Source organism: Scleropages formosus, chromosome 17 (assembly GCF_900964775.1).
Source record: "Scleropages formosus chromosome 17, fSclFor1.1, whole genome shotgun sequence".
Classification (NCBI taxonomy): Eukaryota; Metazoa; Chordata; class Actinopteri; order Osteoglossiformes; family Osteoglossidae; genus Scleropages; species Scleropages formosus.
The window spans coordinates 22,712,886-22,729,704 of record NC_041822.1 but is presented as its reverse complement, the minus strand read 5'-3'; the positions used below and the strand labels follow the sequence as shown (position 1 = coordinate 22,729,704).

General features: G+C 48.2%; 1 protein-coding gene across 1 annotated transcript in view; it reads left to right on the top strand.

The window, feature by feature from the left end:
- nr6a1a (nuclear receptor subfamily 6, group A, member 1a) overlaps positions 1 to 16,819 on the top strand; it is a 101,505-nt gene that overhangs the window by 45,777 nt on the left and 38,909 nt on the right. Inside the window, exon 3 of the mRNA XM_029259736.1 lies at positions 11,634 to 11,657. Coding sequence (XP_029115569.1) covers positions 11,634 to 11,657 — 24 coding nt within the window. The remainder of the gene's footprint in view (positions 1 to 11,633; positions 11,658 to 16,819) is intronic.

Sequence of the window (16,819 nt, the reverse complement as noted above, 5' to 3'; positions counted from 1 at the left end):
GATGTAGGCTGTGCGTTTTGTCGGGGAATATTCGGGCTAGTGTGCATCAAAAGGTCCAGCTCTGTAAGGGTCCCCGGTGCGCCCGCGTCTGGGCTGGGGTCAGCAACCCTGGTGATCCACCGTGGAGCGCTTCTCCATCCGTTCAGGCCGCTGTTGGTGGCTCACGGTTCTCCGCTGGCTTTGCTGTCTGAGTTGCCAAAATTACAGTTGAGCCAGACGGGGCTTTTTTTTTTTTTTTTTTTTTTGCATTTTCTTCAAAACAAAAGGTCTGGTCAACACTCACTAGAGAGTTGATCCCAGTCCAGTCGAACCTGCGAAAGAGTTATTTGAGTGTCTTCTTATTTTTACCGAGAACTGAGGCCACATATTTGGAGCTGGTGGGAAATTAAGGGTTAGAATGTGTAGAAAGGCATTTTTTGGGATTTTGCATTAGACTCCGCAGACACAGTGCCTATAGGGCCTAGGAAATTTTTAGGGCCAACAAAGGAGGGAAAAAATTTAAAAAGCTGAAAAAAATATGTAGAAATCGGGGGAAACTTTGAGAGCAATTTATTGAAAATGGAAGAATTTAATGCAAATAAAACTTAAAAATTTCAAGGCAAAATAAGGTCTTTTTTCAGCTTCTCCATCAATCATGTGCTGCAGCGTTAGAATCGTTTAAAGTGTGTCTTTTCAATTGATGGAGTACAACTGGTGTTTACCCTCTTTTTTTTTTTTTGCACATTTCACAGTGAAAGGGCCCAGGGCTATGAGCACAAATCGGCTGGGGGTGCAGTATATAGTGCCGTCGTATCTTTAAACGCTCTCAGCTTTATATCTTTGACCTCAGGTTTTTAAATTTTTGTTTTTTTTTTTTTTTCGAAGGATATACAAAAAAAAAAGATTTTTCCATGAATACACTGCTCAGCAACTCAGTTAGCATCTCCTGCTTTCTCACTTCCCCTGTTCCCTTGTGCGTTGAAGTGTATACGTGTTTATTTCAATAAGAAAGTTATTGAAATGTTAATATTTTGCTAATAATTACATTTTACTGTATATTTCATGACACCTTTAGTATTACCGTGGTTCCTCAGCTTATAAGCACAACTGTGCCCAGAAAGCTCTTCGGAACTCATTTTGCCTGAACTCCGAAATCACTTTTACCGCAATCACAGTCCTCACTTTGTTATTGATCAGCAGCACTGAGGAACACCAGACATGAGCTGTAAACACTGTTGAGTGTACAGTTTTTTCTGGGTGCTCTTTACTGCCATCTGTCAGCTCGGAGGGTAAATGCAGGCAGCTTTAACTCAGCTACAGACTGAAATTTTGGAAAGTGAACAAAATGTACAGTTAAATAAACGTGAAAATTCTGAACTCGACCATTTATAATATGATGAGCTGGTGTATTATCGTGTTGTGTAAACACAGGTCTATGATTCCATATCCCATTCTGTTCGTATGGTACCTATATCGATTATGTATGATTTGAATTTACTTCTTGAGTCAGTCCCCCCCCTCCCCCCCCACTGGCTTTATCATTTTATTTCTGAGTCCTGACGTTTGCAGTGACCTCTTCGAAAGGCTGCAAGGCACCATATTTCTTATCGACAGCACAATGTTGTACTGTGTTTATATTATCGTTCCATATTAGGATTATTTTAACATGAATAATGTGTGAAATTCTTGAAATATGTAACAAAGCCCATTATACAGTGTGAAATTCATGCATGTAAATTCTTTCTACATCCATATGGTTTCTATAATACAGTCTAAGGGGATTTGCCACTAACTACAAGGCGAACGTATTACAACGTTGTCAGGACAGAACGCCACCGTAAGCGGAGGGTCACCTGTAGCGTAAAACTAAATGTTTACGTTTCTGAAAACACTGTTGTGTGATTAAGAGCAGTATTACGGATAAGCCAATAAACAATGTAACGTACAGTATTTAACTCTTTACGGTCCTATGCAGTTTTTCGGTAATAAAGGGTGTCGCAGTGAAGCCGTGACAGTGTGGCTTCCTTTTTTCTGCCTCCTGCACAGGCAAACGGGTAAACAAGATGCACAATGAACTCCCTCCTCCCCCAGCTCTAAAATAACAGAAAAAATTAGAGTACATGAAATACCTTCCGGCCATCGTATTGGATGGCACCTATGTTTGAGCCTCGCTTAAATAGTCTGAACCGTGAAATTTCCTGCCAATTTCCATAATTCCGAAAAAGTGCATCATACACGCAGAATGTCCCGAATAATCTGATTATACATGTATTTTGGGCAGTAATGGCATTATACTTTATGCACATGTTTACATGATATCAATGAAGATGTTAGATGAAAATTAACCATCTGTCAGTGCTGTCTGACGGAAATAAAATCCGTGTGTTTTGTGTATAAATAAGGCTCGTTCATAACAATCAACACCAGCAAACCAAAAAAAAAAAAAACAAAAATCTTCCAGCCGGAGCCGGTATTGATGGACGTGTGGAGTGGGACGTCCCCGGTGGGGAACATGTCTTGACATTTTAGGCCTTTTTTGATATTCAGCCAAGACTCCAGGATACATAGTTGTAATGGACTGATGCGCCAGACTTCTTGAGCGAGGTACTTACCCTGAATCGATGCGTTTTGGCTGCTCTCAACTGCCTGCGTCGGGTCCGAGAGTCTGGTTACGGCCTGCAAGAGCATCAGTGGATCTGCTCCCTGGTACCTCCAGGACCAGATCCCTCCCTACACCCCAACCGCACTGCTACGCTCCTCCACGCCGGCCGCTTGGTGGTCCCCCTCTCCAGGGGTCCAAATCAAAAGCGAGAAGGTTCTCGGTTCTGCCTCAAACGCAGTGGAATGATCTCCTTCTGTCACTTAGAACGGCTGAATCCCTCACAGAATTCAAGGGTCTCTTGAATCTTGTCATCATCTCTTTCAGAATTTTTTTGTAATGTGTGACGGTTAAATGGTGGAATTGTGCCAACGGACCGTTCAGGGATCGCATGTCTGCGTCTGTCTCCACGTCTCTTGGCGATGCACTTTTTTTTTGGAGGACAGCGTCCACTTAATGAATAAATGTAAGTAAATTCCAGCGCAAACCCTGCCTGAAGAACTCTCCAGTGGTCGTGTCAGAAAATCACAGGCACAATTACAACGATGTAATTAATTGTCTTGCCCCCTAAAGCCCCGTGGTGGTTCTACACGCTACACTTTCTGATTCATGCCCCCCCTTGCCATTTTACATTGTGCTCCGTGCCGCTTCGTAACACAACGCCGGCTCCGTTTGACCCCTTTATCCCATTGTGCAGGCCGTTTATCACGGATGAATTAAGCGGCTCGTAAAGCCTTCTGGAGCGGTTTCGTCGCGGCGACGGAAATCGTGAACGAATCGCGTTTATGTAAAGAAATTCAAAAAGCGTCGCCCCTAAAATAACGCGCTGGCGCCGTGTTGTGGAAAAGCTCTCGGAGGGAGTCGTGTCAGAGGTTATCTCTCACACATGGCAGTTAATTCCAATCCTCTGGTCTGAACTTAGGGGTATTAATTGTTCTTCACCCCTCCTCCCTCCCCCTAACTCCCCCCACCCCCCCCCCCAAGGGAGCCTCCCGCCTCCACAGCTGCTTCAGTTTTGATAGCCACACCTCATCCCAAATGAGAGCCACATGTTCTCATGAGGGCCATTTGAGGGGAGCGACAAGAGTCTATCATGTGTTAGGTTCTGGGGGCTTGGAGGCGGGGCTTGAGGATAGGAAGGTGTGGCCTGTTGCTGGGAGGTGGCTTCTGGCAGATGGGGAGGTGGGGCTTCGGCACAGGGGGGTGTGGCCTGCTGCCAGGAGGTGTGTCCTGGGGAGCAGGAAGGTGTGGCCTGTCCCAGGGTCCAAGTGGACGACATTTGTTCATACTTAATGTTTGTTCACTTACATATTTCACATTTTTTCAGCTGGTTTTGTTGTCTAAGGCAGCTTCAAGTCTCACGTTCATACATTAGTCCACCTACAGTGATCTACCTGTTAATAAAGCAGGGTCATTTTTCCAGTCCAGAGGGGGGTTGTCGTTTGGTTTTTCGGCACTCAGCAAGGTTCTAAACTGCCATGGATTCTATGATATCAGCCTCTAAACTCTTAAAGTAATCCTCTAATAGGAGAGAAGGGGAAAAGGTCTGTACCTGTGTGCCGCACACATGCCTGTCTATACGTTTCCCAGTGTTATTTAAAAAAAGAAAATGCCCATTAGGGTAAATCGGACTGGAGTCGCCTGCTGACCATCTGAACCCTTTCAGAGAGGCTTCCTGTTGGGATTCAATGTCCTGAGGTGCTTGAGCCGCATTAGTGGCCGAAGCCCCTTTCAGCCCCGGAGCCGCGGACTCCTGCGCCAGCAGTAAAGGTGCTGATGTTCGGGAACGGCGCCTCCCGCCAGCGTGGACGAGGATTTGACGCCGGCCTCTAATCGCATTGCACCGTGACCGCGGTGGCCCGACCGCGTGCCCCCCCCAGCCCCGAGTTCCCGCCCCCTGCCGGCCTCGCCGTCGTCCTCTGATACCAGAACTACTTAGCAAGCAGCAAAACCACAAAGAGCGGCCCAGGGTACTTATAACCTCATATGGTTATCGCTTGGCCCCCGGTAAAATTCACTGTAAGTCAGATAGGTAGGTTCACCGTGGTACTAGTGGTCAACTAGATGCTCTTGTGTAGTTCAGCTGTGGTTAAGCTCCTAGGGTGTGTTTCAGACAACACAGGGCTGTAAGGGCCACCCGGTTGTGCAGGGTCCTGCTGTCAGTGTGGTTGTGTGTGTCTGTGTGAGAGAGAGAGAGAGAGAGAGGGGGTGCCGTGGTGTTCCACATGCAGTGCGACATGGTGCAGACACACTGCATTTGAATGTTTAGCTGCTGAAATATTCATTGCACCCCCAGGAAAGTGACAGGACCTCATTGCCACTGTCTGTTCACTGGCAGATTTGACCTGTTATGTCTGGGGGATGAGTGTGTGTGTGTGTGTGTGTGTGTGTGAGAGAGACAGTGTTCACATGCATTTGCACAAGAGGAATACTAAATGCTTATTTCACTTTGTGCACCACGCTGCACCATCGACTGGACGCTGCGCACGTTATGAGCCACAGAGTGGTCAAAGTCATTTTTTTCAAAAAAATGAAACTGTATGCAAATGAGATCCTCGATTTATTCTCCTCCACACCAAAGCTAATCTTCTTATATAGATGATAGGCGCTATAATCCCATCGACTGCCATTAGCGAACCTTTGCCAGCCCAGGACATGGGCGGGGAGGAGAGTGGCTGCTGCTGCTGATCTACCCTCCCCTCCTTTTGCTCTTAAGCACCGAACCAACACCCTGCAGTCCGTTGGTTTCAAGCTCTGGGGTCCAAACCAGAGCCTTGCATTCAGAGGTCCCAGGTTCGAATCCCCGATCCTGCTGCTGTACCCTTGGTAAGGTACTTACCCTGAAATAACACTGTAAAAGTTATCCAGCTGTATAAATGAGTAGTTTTCAGCAGTATTTTTACACTAAAAGTAGGAATATGTAAGATAAATAAGTAAAAATACAGTGATAAAACGTAAAAGCGGAGGAGTACATGGGGCAGCAGGTGGCCACCTTGCAATCGAAGCACCCGGGTTCAAAACCTCCTCCTGCTGTAGCACCCATGATCGAGGTACTTACCTTGTATTGGCACAGTAAAAATTACCCAGGTGTATGGAGGTGTGAAAAAGTGTAAGTAACAATACGAGTCACTTTGGAGAAAAGTGTAGGATAAATGAATAAACCTAAGTGTCGACTGGAGACCTTCTGAGATGCACAGGCATGTTGTCAGCTCTCGCTGGGACTGGACCCCAGCCACGGTGCGGGAGATACACCTCCAGTGGTTGGTTGAACAAGGCCCGTGACTGTGTGCGTGTGTGTGTGTGTGTGTGTGTGTGTGTGTGTGTGTGTGTGTGTGTGTGAGTGTGTGTGTGAGTGTGTGTGTGTTTCTGCGAAGGACTGAGAGGAAGAGATAGGGTGCAATTAGAGAGAAGCGATAGGGGGCACAGGAAGCCGTTCCCCCCGGCCCCCCTCCCCCATCCCCGACAGACTTGGTCTGCTGCCGCGAGGACCGCGGGACGATCGCGAGCCGCACCATCTTCCTCCAATCACGCAAGACGGTCGGGGGGCTGCGCTCGTCAGCCTGGCTGCTCTGCCGGACCCTGGGAATTATAGCTGCTCTTTGCGAGCCGCTGGGGAAACTGGGTCATTTTACTGTGTCACCAGTTGTGGACGTGCACTCATATAAGCTGCGAAATGGGACTTTTATATAAGAGGGCGATGCGCACTCACAGATACGCAGTGGCGAGCGGAAACGCGAGCCTCCGCCTCGACGGAACAACCCGCTGTAGGGGTGCGAGGCTGCGGTTCCTCACGGGCAGCTCAGGGAACAGCTTCATGAACATAGAGCGCTGAGAATATTGACATTATTTGTTCATCTGACATTTTTCTCCAAAGCGACTTACGCTGTTAAACCTCTTACAGATATTTACCCATTCGTACAGCTGGGTCATTTTTACTGTCAGATCAGGGTAGGTGGGGGGGGGGGGGGGTGGCACAGTGAGTAGCGCTGTTGTCTCACAGCACTTGGCTGGTGCGAGAGGGCGTGGGTTCAGTCCCCACTCAGTCTGTGCAGAGTTTGCATGTTGTCCGTGTGGGTTTCCTCCGGGTGCTCTGGTTTCCTCCCACACTCCAAAGACACTCATGGTGTGTGAGTGACAGAGAGTGTGTGTTCCACTGATGTATGGATGAGTGACCCAGTGTAAGTAGTGTATCTCGCAGTGTAAGTCACCATGGTGAATAAGGTGTGTGGACTGATAACACTACATAGAGTTTGTTGGGAGTCACTTTGGAGAAAAGTGTCTGATAAATAGGGGGGCACGGTGGTGCGGGTCCTGCTCTCTGGTGGGTCTGGGGTTCGAGTCCTGCTTGGGGTGCCATGTGATGGCATCCCGTTTGGGGCGTATCCCCTTCCCCTCCAACCTTGCGGTGCCTTGTGCTGGGTTACGCTCCGGTTCGCCACGACCCGCTCGGGACAAGCGGTTTCAGACTGTGTGTGTTTTATCCGGGGCAACTACATACAATGTGTTCTAGAAAACCAGTTTTTTATTTCTACAGTTACACGTCTTCAGTGTTATTTCTTTAATATCAAACTCTTTTTACTATTAAATAAACTGCATTACTTTCTAAATCAACACCATAGGTGGCACAGCAGTGTGAAGCGTAGCGCTGGTGCGGATGTGGGTTCGAAACCGGCTCAGTGTGTGTGGAGTGTGCATGTTCTCCCTGTTTTTGCGTAGGTAGTCTCTTCCAGCTACTCTGGTTTCCACCCACAGTCCAGCTGTTCCTTGGCCCTGTAGGGAAATACCTGAGCGACCTTTGTGTGCAGGTCTTCCCTGGTGGGCCATAGCAGCCAAGTAGCACGGCAAACACTCAGGGAGGAGTGCGAGGACTAGTCCCGACCTGCGGCCTGTGGTGCCAGAGAGCCCTCTCCCCTCCCCCCTTCAGCCTGTCGGTTGACCCCCCCTGTGACGCGACTCTCCTCAACTTCATTTCCCTCGAGTGCCTCAGACAGGGCAGGGTGGGGGGGAGGTCACATTCCCCGACACCACCTGGCTTTCAGGAATGCTGTTGTGTTGGGATGGGGCTGTGATTGCGGAGGGGCAGCCTGTCGCCACGGTTACCATTTACATTTAGTTGTTGAGCAGACCTTTTTCTCCAAAGCAACATACGACTCAGAGTGAACGAACATGCGTTTCACCAACATGCGAAGGGCTTGACGTGCCGATGTGTAATCCCCTGAGCCCGGTCAGCTTGACCGATACTGCGGTTTTTGCCGGCGCACCTTACACAGCAGCTGCATATAGAACTGAAGGGAAATGGAAAGGTGATCATGACAAATGGTGTGATGGAAATTTATGAAACTGCTAAGTGATTAGGAGGGAAGTGTGTATGAAAGAGATGGGTTTGAAATCCTGCTTGAACGTTGATAAGGATTCAGCAGCTCTGAGGGATGGAGGGAGACGACCGACCATTTACATTTTTAAAAGCCTCTGTTTTTTTTGGTTTTTGTTATGAAATCCAGCATTAAGGCACATCCCTTGAACGAGCCCCTCCTTCGGGCCCTTACTGCTGTGTGTTCGCTCTTCCACCGTACACACGCTCGTGTGTGGGGACACACCCGGCGGCCCCGCGAGCAACGCGCCTGCCCGAGTTACTGGCCAGCGCGCAGAGGTTTGGTCCGCGGTGGCGTTCGGCTGTACGCGACGGTCCGGGCCACGTGGCGCCGGGGGACCGCAGAGCCGAGACGACCCGCCCATCTGGACGCGGTCTCCTCCCCCCCGTCAGTCTGCCCTCGCGCGAAGCAGTGGGGGTCGTCCGGGGCAGCGGGCCACGGCCGAACAGGAAGCGGGTATTTTTAGCGTGTGTTTGCCGAGCGCGGGCCTGAGACAGAGGGCCCCCGTTTGGCGCGGTGCTCCAGGAAGGAAGAAAGAGTAGGTTACTGGGTAACCCAGATCGCTCCGCTCCGTGCCACGGCCGCCACCCATCACGGGAGAACTAGTGGGGGCTCTGCACGGGAAGCTGATGTCATCCACAGGACAGATATTTAGTTGCATCTTTGCCAGTTTTTTTTATGAAATCAGTTTACTTTTGTGGATGGAGCAATATAAGAATAATAGTAGGAGTATACACACACACAGTGTTCAAAACCGCTTTTCCCAAGTGGGGTCGCGGTGAACCAGAGCCTAACCTGGCAGCACAGGGCACAAGGCTGGAGAGGGAGGAGACACACCCAGGACAGGGGGAACCAGTCCATCGCAAGTCACCCCAAGCAGGGCTCGAACCCCAGACCCACGGGAGAGCAGGACCTGATCCAACCCACTGCGCCACTGCACCCTCTTGGAATAGGAGTAGTAATGGTAAAATTGGTGATAAATACACATAATAACAGAAGTAGTAGGAGTTGTAGTAATAGTAATAATCATGAAAAATAAATATAATAATAATAATAACGAGTGAGAAAGAGCAATAAGGGAAACTTTGGTTCTTCTGTTTCATCAACTTCAGTGGTGTTCTTTTTCACAGGGGAGTTGCGATTGTGAATTGTTTTATTCGCTTGGTTTTTAATAAAAAAAGATGCATTGTTACTTTCAAAAAAAAAAAAAAGATTAATTATTAGGTTTGTATGCAAGCTATTGATTTATTTATCTATACAGCAGAGGGATTTTCAACTGTATCAATTCAGCATAAGTACCTTGATCTCAGGTACTACAGTAGGAGGTGGGATTGGAACCCGAGTCCTTTGGAAGGTGGTGGTTCGAGCCGCGATGCCATCCGCTGCCAAAGTTTAGTCTGTTATATGGTAAAAATTTTGTCCCTGAGTCACGCTGACGAGTGGTTGGCGCTCACCTGGGCATACTACCTGGTGTGTAATAGTGTCGTCGCCATGGCGACACACACTAGAAACCCTTTGGGTGTTTAATTTGGCACCCCCTCTTCCTGACGCCGCGCATTCCTGCACGCTGTGTGTGGTGTATGGGCGTCCCCGAGGAGCCTCACGTAACCGTGCCAACACTTGCAGCGGGGAAGGGGCTAGTAATGCACCTCTCTGATACCGAGGGCTCGGGTTCGAGCATAGCTGCACTCATCATCTTCAGCCTCACTTTTTCTTCTTGCCCATAATTCATCTGATCTCCTGGATTCCCTCAATAGAACACCCCTTCACGTGTTCTTTATCGTGCCTTGTTGGCACGTAAAGAATAACACGTGAAAAGCGACGTTCAGCCTCGTCGGGAATCTGTTGTCGGCGAATTTAAATTGCAAAGCGAGACTCAACTTTGTTGGCTGCTGTGCGATTTAATTTTCTGCGACATATTGAGTCTTTTAGCCCACAGAACTAAACAGCTGTGACCTTTTTTTTATTTATTTCTTTGTGATCTTGGCATTTTGGCCCCAGTGGGGCAGTGCAGTCGGTCTCTCTCTCTCACACACACACACACACACACAGACACATAGCATCATTGCAGTCTATGGGGAAGCTACAATGTGTGTGTGTGTGTGTGTGTGTGTGTGTGGCCGGGGCTGAGCTTCCCCACGGATCGCGTTGATGAGCTTGAATTAAATCAAGAGGCCGCCGCTCAGTCGTACCCTCGACACCCTTCGTGTGTGGTCTCACTTTGCGCTTAACGTTGTCCCGTCCCTTGGTGCGTTTACCGTGAGTGAAGGTGAAACACGGTCTGAATGTTCCTTTACGTTTCGGAGCAGCAGGTGGCGTTGCAGTCAGAGCGGTCGGGTCTTTAAAGCCCCATTTCCAACACGCGCCCGTCCGAAAGCGTTGCCGCCCGCAGCGCCGCGCGGGTCCGAGGACGTGGCCTTCCCGTTGGCCGTGACGCCAGCGCCGCGTGGCTTCGACGCGCAGCGCCTGTGAAAGTGGGAGCAGGAAGGCAGCGAGAGGCGTCCTTTGAAGCAGAATTAGCAGAATTATTCACACTTGTCAGATGTGCGGAACTGGAGCGGAGCCGGACTCGCTGTCACACGCGGACCCACCCCACCCCACCCCACCCCACCCCGCTGAGCCTCACTGAAGTTACAGTTGATGGTGTCGCCGTTCATCCGTCCGTCTTTGGGTGTTTCGTTCCCCATTTCCGCTGTTGCATGGGTTTGCGCTGCATCCAGGCCTGCTGCTAGTGGTGTGGCGCAGCAGGGGGCGTAGTGGTTAGGAAATCACGTCGCATTTACACTTATCTGACACTCTTCTCCAAAGCGACTTGCTGTTTTCATGAACTGGTTTACTTATTTATGCAGGGGCGCGATTTTTTTTTTGGAGCAGTTTAAGGTAAGTACCTTGATCAAGGGCACTACAACAGGGGGTGGGATTCAAACCTTCCACCTTCAGAACCAAAGGCAGCCTTTCTAACCTCCGTGTTACCTGCTGCATCTGAAGGAGCTGTGTGTGAATCTCTACTGGAATATTCTGTGCTTGGAACCCGATGCCAAAATTCGCCAAAATTGGCAAATTTTTATAATGTGGAGTATTTTATTCTAAAAACTTATATATAGTACAAAATAACACTAAAAGAATGTTTTATGTAGCAGAACTGAATGAAAGATGCAAAAATAAATCGACATAATAAAATTTTTGTCACGTTGTTTATTTGTTATGAATAAACGTAAAGCAGGCGGGGCTTGTGACCAGTCGAGTTCTCGAACCCCAGCGCTGCGCATATTCGCCGCCGTCGGTTGCCCTGTAGGTCAATCCAACCGGTCCTGTTGAAATGCCCGTCCGCCTCGTCCGGGCGCCCTGGGCTGGCCCCGTCCTTCGGTGTGCGTCCACAATATGGACCAGGTGTGTTTTATGGCACACGGGCCTGATGATGTTGGACGCTGCGATTCCTGGATGTGGCTTCCGGGTCTCACGACCCAACATGCGGCTCCTTCTCTCACATCTGTCTCGTCAGTTTGGTCCTTCGGCCGTGCCACCGCGGAGCGTGAGCTGGATCCTCTCCCAGCATGCCTCCTGCGTGACCCTTCTACAGCGGCGAACTGGTGTTTATCGCCGAAAACCAGCCAGCGCATAGCCGTCGAGACGCATGACACGTGATCCGAAATGAATAACATTTCCTTCTCTCTTTCTTGCAGATGGAATTAACGAAAACAACTTGGGTAAGCAAAGATGCCTGCATTTTCTAATCTTTTATGCCGTTAAATCACATTCATGTTGAGTTCTGCTTGAATAAAACACAAGAAGGTGCTGAGATTTTACCATGCTTCATTATGGGAGTTATTCCAAAGGTCAGAGATGCAAAGATTGCAGAATAATTTCTGCTTTTAATATTACCAGGTTGTTTTTATTAGAAACTTCCAGTAAGCGTGGGAAATTTCAGCCTTAATATGAGATCTCAGCCAAAATATAAAATACATAACTCGTTCTTTATGGATCACAATGTGTATAGGGGAGACCTACCACATGACGCTAATATACATCAAAAAAAGTGTTGTGTGTAGCGAAGCAACATATAGTGGGGATATTCTTACCTTAATAAATAATGAAAAATGCTGCTAATGTGGGCTGACATGACGATGAAACTATAGAAAAGCACGCAAACCTGTTGAGCGTCTCGTCTGTTGTTTTGGGGCTCCTCCCGTTCCATGTGGCCAACTTTTAAAGACACTGGGATGCAATAAACAGCAGAAATGTGAAAAGTTGAGCTGAACCTGTAAATCCACGTGTTGTGACAGAGCTACGCAAAGGGTGAGCAAAGGGTGAGCTGATGCACCGTGGAGGTGGATACGCTTCATCAGTTACGTTTCGTATTCATGTTACCCTTCCTATCTAATCTTCATTGTATTTGAAAACTGTCCATCTTTGTTAATTTACTGATTTTACAGTAACTCTTTCTGCATTTGGGTACTTTTTTTAGGATGCTGTATGCCATTTACCAAATGTAAATTACTGTAAGTGCATTATGGAAGTAGCATGCAGAGAATGATACATCTCAGTGTAGTAGAAAACATAAAGTACTTTACTCTAGAAGACGTTTCCCATTTTTTTGCAAAGTGAGTGCTGTATACTTTCAAGATTTCTTTTTTTTTTTGTGTTTGTTTTAACGTGACGTAAAGGGTGTACTGTCACTTTAAATGAGTCCCACCCTCTCACTTAGTGGGCGGGGAGTCACGGCTGCCAGTTTGCGCACCATTACGGTATTTTCTTCAAAATTACTTTTTCCAGTCGCAAAAGGGAATATTTTTAAATAAAAATCTAAAAACACGTATATTTGTGTTTTTCTGACTTTTTAGTTCAAATCACAGTAAATCTTTTTCAGACCTATAGATTGAAATCTAGATACTGTTTTTTTAGCAAATTTTATCAGTGCTTTGTACGGTATATTTAAATTTGTGTGCAAGCCTCTTGTTTTATGAGAAATTGTCATACAACTTTATTAATGATTTTATTGACACTATCATAAAAAAATTAGTAATAATCATTTGGCATATTATTTTATTAATATTTATTAATTGTGTACTGTTAGAGCAAGCCTTTCTTTTAGCCCTAATTTTCATAACGGCCCTGAGATGATTTCAAAGGACTCGGTGTTTGAATTTCCCATTTTGTAATATGCAAACCTGAGCTGGAACAAACAATCCGTGAAGATAAATATTCAACAAACCGGGACTTGTGCAACACTTGTATTCGGGCCTTTATGGCAAACAGCGGGAAAAACCTTCCTCAAAAGATAAGAGAATTTTGAGGCTTCTTTCAGGGCCTCTAGATTTGCATTGTGTTGGTTGCAGCACAGCGAGGCTCAGGGGCGCCGGAGTAAGAAGATGTGGCTAAAAGGTAAAATAATGCATCCCCCCCCTCCTGATTGCCCTCAATCATTGTTTGTGAAATAATTGAGCTGCGTTTTCCCGACTCGACGTTCCGGCGCGCAAAGCCGAGACGCGTGAAAACAAACTCTTGCTCCCCCTTTCCGGCAGCGAGGCGATGATGAAGCGCGATGGAACGGGATGAGCCAGTGCCCTTGTAAACACATCTGAATAATGGATCAGAAAGCGCCGCTTCCTCCGACATCTTTCTGGATGGCGATGACGCGCCGCGCCGTTAAACTCGCTTTCGCGCTTGTATTTTTGGTACCTTTAATTGGATCAGTCAATCATGCCATCAGACTGGTTTTTTTTTTTTATTATTTTATTTTTTTATATCTCCCTGCCAAACAATGCCCTTTGAATAGAAGGGCTGCCGAGCCCCTCGCCCAGATAACCGAGGAGGGGGCCGGCCTGCATTAATACGCAGCAGCTTGTTAATATCTAGCCTTAGCAAGAATTAATCTAAGGGCGTATAAGCTGTTTAATGGTTTGTGGGGGAAGAGTGAGCCTGTGAGCCATTTAAACACTTCCCACCACCGCACACGACTTACGGCTCACGGTCCCTAAAATATAGGCAGGAACAGTAATAACAATAGTTTCTCGCCTTCATGTATGTGACTGTGATGCGTGTGTTTATTGCCCATTCGGTGCATGTATCTGAAACGCTGAAACACACCCAATGGTGTGCAGAATATCTCTTGCATGAGACCTAGCAGGGACCCTGCCCCGGGACGCAAACCAGCAACCTAACGGTTACAAGTGCCTTACCGCAACTGCTAGGTTACGCCACGATTCGTACTGCCGCCTGCTGTCTGACTTCCCCCTCTTAGCTTTTCGGGCCTTTGAGGAGCTCTGCTGTTACGAAAGCCTTACCTCTAGACACACACACACACACACACATTTTCAGAACCGCTTGTCCCTCACGGGGTCACGGGAAACCGGAGCCTACCCGGCAACACAGGGCATAAGGCCAGAGGGGGAAGGGGACACACCCAGGACGGGACGCCAGTCCGTCGCAAGGCACCCCAAGCGGGACTTGAACCCCAGACCCACCGGAGAGCAGGACTGCGGTCCAACCCACTGCGCCACCGCACCCCTCACTACCTCTAGACAATGGAAAGCAAAAAGAATTGTCATTGTTTCATTTTGACCAGGTGTCTTTTTTCATCAGTGAGTAACTTTGAATCATTTCTTTTGTTGGATTAACTATTCTGAGTCCCTAGTGAGAGATTTTTCTGGACTCTTACGCTCCTGATGGTCCATAAGGGTCCATTTTGAAATTACTGGATGGAAATGACAGCGTTGTGCACTTGGTTTGGCTGCCACCTTGTCCCAGACGTTTGGTCATCTGGAAGATCTTGGGTAACCGTCTAGCCGTTTTCAGCACCCCGCCGGAAGGATGCTGTTAGACGGCCTCTGTTGGTAACATACATTTAAGTATCTCTGGGACAAAAAAAAAAAAAACAATCAGGTGTGCAAGTGGCATAGTAGTTATACCATCGCATTTCAGTCAGGTCCTTGGTTTAAAACCCTTTCCTTCTGTTGCACCGTTCATGAAGTTACTCACCCTGAATCTTACAGTTTTGCCCTTTGCCCTCCCTACACTCCATCCAGACTCCTCCTCCTCTGCCTGCTTGGTGGACCCACGCACAAGGTGCAAGGTCAAAAGCTCAAAGGTTCGCAGTTTTGTCTCTCTGCTGCAGTGAGCTCCCCCTGTCCCTCGGAGCTGCTGAATCCCTCTCAGCATTAAAGAAGGGTCTCAAAACACATCTCTTTTGGACACATTTCTCTCTTGAACTCCTATCCACTCTATCACTACATTAGTAAAGAAATCTCCTGATCAGTTCAGTATTCAGCTGTTTATATTTGCACTGTATGATGGATAAACAGCGTTGCTGGACTAGGTGACGGTACTTTGAGAACCGGGTGTTTGCATCTATATCTCTCCATCTGTTGTTGATGCTCTTTTGTTTACTCTGTCTTGTCTCTTATTTTGGGGGAAAGCATCTGCTGGAATGAATGCAAATGTAAATGTAATGCTGTGTATTTACTGTGGTAAAGGTACAATGGCAGGTTCTCCAACAAGGCTCAGGCTGAACTCGGTCCGCTGTCGAAGCCCTCGACGGACACGCGGGTGGCCTCTGCAGCATCACCGTTCGCTTCGCTCCTCTTTCTTCTACCTAGGCTTTATCATACCAGCCCACATGCGTGTGCTCGCCGCACACGGTTCTCACCAGACTCTGCCCGGCATAATTGCTGTGATGATGATAATGATGATGATGATGATGATGATAAATTCAGGCTTGTGTTATTTATGGGAAAACAGTGCGGAATGCCGTCTCGCCGCGGCGAGAAGCGTGCGACCGATATCCGAGAAAAGATGGGTTGTCGTCATGGCAATGAAGCGGGTCAAGTGGAGGTCCCTCCCCAGGTGGTTGTGTATCCTGGCGCCGCGCAGACAGGTGGCTCGGTGTCTGTGCGGACTCATGGGATCATGGAGGCGATACGGCAAATCTGCGCGCCGCGCGCCTGGAATGCGCGTTGCCCCCCCACCCCCGGACAACGCTCCGGCAGCGCGGCGCTGGGGGGCTTCGGCTCTGATTACAGGGCCCGCAGCCTGTAATGACGGGGGCGTCTTACTGTCGCTTCCTGCCCGGGAGGTTTGGCTAATAGTCACGTTGGGCGCTGCAGCGTCTCATTAGCGCCGTACCCGTCGGTGGGTGAGAAGTGCCTTTATTTTGGGGTCCGAGTCGCAGCGAGTCTCACGCAGAAGTTTTCGGCACGCGAGCTTCCGGGTGCCGACTTCAGGTCATATCCGGGGAAGCGTTAAACGGAAGCAGGCCTTATAGAGCCCGGTCACGCTGCTCAGACACAAAAGAAAAATTGGGCCTCCCTTCGGCACAGCGTTGTACAGTTATCCCTCATTAACCGGTGCTGCTTCGTTTCTGGAAACCGACCGGATGTCGAAAAACCAGATAGCGAAATTGCGTATTACGTTGTTGATGACGGTTGTTTCTGAGCCCGTCCCCAGATTGCCCGAGAATCACCCTCCGATCCCTATTCAGATAGACAGGGCAACGATAAATAACGTTACGCATGGAATTGATTACAAAATAATAATTTAATGGAGTAAAATAATCGTCACCCTGTGCGAACGCCTTGGGGGAGGGGAAGGGAAGGCGAAGGTGGCGCCGTTGGGTGGAGGAGGAAGTGCGATGGACAAAGTTAAATTTTCAGCTCCTGCTTCTATTTAATCTCTCTGAGGATAAATAATTTGCACTGCGCTTTTGGACGAGCCTGACGCTAGAGAAATATCTCTCTGGATATTCTGCGATATCTCTGCATATCTCTCCCGGCTCTCTGTGCCTTCGCATTTCCGGCCGCTCGTGGACGCGTTGCCTTCTTCCGGATTAACGAAAATCTGGAATGATTAACGATAAGTGGTATTAGTAATCGCC